This window comes from Pteropus alecto, unplaced genomic scaffold (assembly GCF_000325575.1).
Source record: "Pteropus alecto unplaced genomic scaffold, ASM32557v1 scaffold161, whole genome shotgun sequence".
Lineage (NCBI taxonomy): Eukaryota > Metazoa > Chordata > Mammalia > Chiroptera > Pteropodidae > Pteropus > Pteropus alecto.
Genome location: NW_006432943.1, coordinates 2,038,037 through 2,042,836, shown reverse-complemented (window position 1 = coordinate 2,042,836; position 4,800 = coordinate 2,038,037). Strand labels below are relative to the sequence as shown.

At 35.2% G+C, this 4,800-nt stretch overlaps 1 protein-coding gene across 1 annotated transcript in view; it reads right to left on the bottom strand.

The window, feature by feature from the left end:
- The window catches only part of WDFY3 (WD repeat and FYVE domain containing 3), a 202,428-nt gene that overhangs the window by 58,717 nt on the left and 138,911 nt on the right, over positions 1-4,800 (bottom strand). Inside the window, 3 exon segments of the mRNA XM_015586089.2 lie at positions 653-762; positions 1,844-2,073; positions 2,973-3,133. Coding sequence (XP_015441575.1) covers positions 653-762; positions 1,844-2,073; positions 2,973-3,133 — 501 coding nt within the window.

Genomic DNA, 4,800 nt, shown 5'->3' with positions numbered 1-4,800 from the left:
GGTGTTAAAGGGAGGGGGTGAAAATAATCACTAGGAGTCTGAGGTTCAAGAACTTTTAGTGAAAGGAGAGAATAAGTTAATGCTTAAATGATTGAAACTGAGTGCTGGACTTCCAAAGGAGAAAATCATATGCAAAACTACCACACTGTATTGCTGGGGAGACAAACACTACCGTAATTATCTAATATTTTTTAGTAAACAGTGTGGAAATAAGAAATCGATCCACCCAAAGACTTTCATGCATAGTACTTACAAAATCAGAGGGAAAACTAAATTAAAAAGAGAAAATAAAAAAGAATAAAAATGGTAGTACTGACAACCTGTCTCAAGCAATATTTCCTCTAATGGGATATGCCTAACATTATCGACAGATAGCTCTCTTTATGGTAGGTGCCAGGTTGGCATTAGCGCTACTAATTGTGTGCAACGTAAGTATCATTAAGCCTCCCGACATTTCTATGAAATGTTGAGGTCTAGCAATATCAGTGATTTGTGGTTTTCCCATCTTGACATAAGGACACGTGTAAGCTAGCATGTCTGTGTATGTCAGTGGGCATATCAGTGTACGTACAGGTGTGCCTTACTAGGAGACTGGCTGTTAATGTTGGAAATAAATGAGCAGGAAGGAAAGGGAAAAAACTGAGGTAATTACCTTCACTAATATCTTGGCTGTAACCACCATCTGGTTCAATGTCAGAGGGGATCATGATGTGCCATGTCGTCATGCGGGCTTCTGCTTCCAGTCCAAATCCATCCACGTTGCTGAAAAATTAGTTTAAACTGTATGAAAGAAATGCTTGTAGCTAAAAGCTGTAATAACTAAGTATTACTTTGCAGACACAGGTAAATGCTGGCTCTATTACAAAGTTCCCTAATTGGCAGACATACATTCAGCAGATGCACAAAATAGAACATCTAGTTTACCATGAAAATGCCATTTTTAAGGGGTGATTTCACAAATCCACTTGACTAAATGTAATTAAACTATAGTGTCAAGATGAGCATCTTAATATTTAAGATGCTTTTTGATCACTATTAACATTTTACCTAAAAATTATAAAAAGTTCATTTAGAGACATTTTCCTACCCTCTCTCCAGTTTCTCATCTCTCCACTCTTTGCTCCAGTAGCAGTGAAATATTTGCAGTTTCCCAAGTGTGTCATAGGTTTCTTCCCTCTGGGCAACCTCATAGATGTACGTCTCTTTCTTCCTACATTACTCTCCCCTGTTCTGTTTGGAGGGTTAACTGCCTCCTCAACCAGGTTCAAGATGTATACCTCAGCAGGTGTTTCTTCCAGGTAAGGAATACCTGTTACATACTCCCAAAGCACCTTACCTCTGGTAGAACACTCAGCACACCTGACTGGTCTTGCTTAGTTATCTGACTTCCCTCCTAGACTGCATGTTCCAAGACCCTACCATAGGGTCTTTCTTGCTCACATTCCAGTCCCTAATTCAATGCCTGGCCCCCAGCAGACACTACAAAAATAACTGTCAAAACAATCAATGGAAAAATACTAACTTCACCCATTTAACATATACTATTATATTTATTTATTGCATTATTTCTTTTTACTCCTCTTAACCTCCAATGATGTGCATTGTGTTTACTTAAAAAATCTATATATGTGACAATGGGTGACTGATGAAAAATTTAAAGATACAAAATTTGAAGAAAACAATTCGTTTCATTGCAAAAATGCAATACTTGCCTTTTGCATTGTTTTAAATAAAACTGAGATTAAGGGGAAAAAATGTTACTATTAGAAAAGTAGAACAAAGCATTCTAATGGAATAACATCAGAGACAAATTCGGGATAGCAAATGAATCTACATGACTTACCTTCCAACATGTAGATTAATAAGGCAGTGAGCCAGACAGCTAATGAATTCTTGGTCATGGTTCCCAGGACCCAGGATCAAGTTCCTGTTTACAGTCAGCACCCTGAGCGAATCAAGGAGAGCTACTTGCTGTGGAACTGTTTTGTGTGCTCGTGAGAACTGGTACAAGATGGTCCTGTTGAGGCAGTGATAAACCGCATCCAGTGACAATCCCTGTGATCTTCTTTTTGACTAAAGACATGAAAGATTCTTTATTTAGTAAAATGGACAAAAATAAAAGATCTGCTTATCACTCACACATGAACCTTTACTAAGGTTATGTACCAGATGGCATGCTAAGTACTAGGGTGCTACATCTCCTATCACACAAGTTTTGTTAGGGTGAATGATCTCTACCAAAAATTACTGAGAAAAAAAAAACCCACCTAAAATGTTAGTAAAAAACTTCTTTTGACATTTTAGTTTAATCCTCCCACTTGAGATTTTTATTTTTGGCTTAAATACAAATGTCTCTTAAAAAAATTCTTAGATGACATTAAACAATCCATGAGCCATATAATAAAACATGCTAATAGTATTTCCTACTTTCTACATTGTATTGAATAATATTAATCACTTGTGCCAAACTGGGCTAATATTCCTTAGGTACCATGAACACAAACTGAAATGACATCTTCAGAGGAACAAGGACTACAATGGACTTTGTAAGGATTCAATTACAAGAAAAGACTATTCCTTTCATATCAAGTCTTCATACTGCTAGCTTTTACACACTGATGTACAGTACTGTAAAAACCTACCAAATCATATTAGCAAATTATTAATATCAAAAGGAGGCTATCTACCTGGATAGCAAAAAGTAATACCAGTGGGGAGGACAGTCAGAGACCACAGCTTGAGAGAACTAGGTAACTTCACAAGGCACATACATACTGGCACCAGGCCAAGGATAAGGGGGAAAGTGTTACAAGTCTATATTTTTTATTCACTTTTAATAAGCTGAGCTTTATATTAAATGTTAACATTCATTATCTTATTAGTTACACTTATTTCCAACAATTTTGACCCCTTAGTCAAAGTTTTTCAATCAGAAAACATGTACTCTACAACTAATAGTGACAATGGATTACCTGTGCAATTAGTTGAATTATAAAATCTATAAGAAGTTTAGATTCTTTGTTGAACATGCCTTGCCAAAGCTTGTCCACCACACGTTGTGTGAAATAAAATACATTGTTCACCAATACCTGGTAGCTTCCTCCACTGGTAATAGGTAGAGATGCGTCTTCCCCTAAATTCCAGCAGGAAAAAGATGTCTAAGAAAATTGATATCTACCAGCACAAGACCAGATCCTCAAACAAAGCAGGCTAAGGCAAAATGAGTACAGCTACTACCTTCAGAAATAAGACCACTAGCTCTTATAAGAAAATGGTGTTCATGGCTAGAAATCATGATAAATGTTGGAAGAAATAACTTCTGCAGGATAAATGTGTTATAGATTGAGATGGTGGAGTCTCTTATTGACTTGAGATAGTCAGCGATAAGCAAACAGTTCTTCAACTTAAACTGTCAGTGGCAGATGATCTCCATTTGAGAGAAAAGTCAAGTCAGTTTATTAGCTGTAAAGTGAGTCTGTATAACTAAAAAAGGGTAATACCATCAAACAAAACTCTTGATTTTGGAGTAAACCTTTAATTGCAATGAAGCAATGTACGCATAAGAGAGATTCAAAAGAATTGTGAAAAATAAAGTATAATCAGTGAGATGGTACCAAGGGGTGCCTTTTACCCCCTCCATGATTGCCATCAGCAACTGTCTCTCTGTAAAAGCTACCCATTGTCTTCAGGGTACTTGCTGTGTGTATACACTATTACAAGATTAATCCTCCTAGCTCTTCCTCCTTATCAGAATGCCCCCTCTAAGACTCTCCTTTCTAGAAATTCTGTAGCCTCCACTAATTGTGATTATTCTAACATAACTCTAAATTACTCCATTATGCAAAACTCTCCATTTTGTGTCTTTATGTAGTAAGGTGATACTACATAAGTAGTATCTCGAGTGGTAAAAACAAATAAAAAAGTTGGACTTGAAGCTATGCTTTGAGAGTTGCCCGTTAAGATTTACAATACTAAAGATTTTTTTGGCAAATTTATTTTGACAAAAAAAAAAAAAAAGATAATTTAACAGCATGGACATCCTATGATTAATATTATTACGTGGAACTCAAGTGCCAAATATACTATAATATCATTACTTTTCCTTCTCTTTTAAATTCTACCTGTAAGTGTTAGCTCCACTGTAAATATATCAGATTTTATATTTTTATTGCAACTAGATAGAGATATAAAGAAAATATATTTTAATGTGTTTTGAGTTTATGTCCTGGAAGTCATCCTAAAGAATAACATATATATATACCTATGATCCAACAATCCCACTCAAAAGATTATGTATTAACATTACACATGCATGTGATCCATATGGACAGGAATGTTTATAGCAATTTTATTTTTGTCTCAAACTGAAAACTACTAAATGTCCATCAACAGCAAAATGGATAAATTTAGATAGTCATATGATGGAATACTATATAGAGATGAAAATAAATGGACTCCTGCTACATGCAACATGGATAAATTTCCCAAATACAATGTTAAGTGTAAGAAGCCTGACTAAAAAGAATACATATTGTATGATTCCATTTATAAAAAGTTCAAAAGCAGGCAAAATGAATCTGTCATTTTATAAGTTGGGTCAGTGATTTAGCATGTCATAACTGGGTCAGGGTAGGAGGGGTGTTTATGGGGGTGCTGATGATGCATTTCTGAGTGGTTTTATATAAGCATGTTATATGGTGATAATTCACGGAGCTCTACATTTATAATTTATAAGTGTGTTACAGTAAAAAAGTTAATTTAAAAAGGTATTAGATATTCATAAAAATATAACAGTTCATG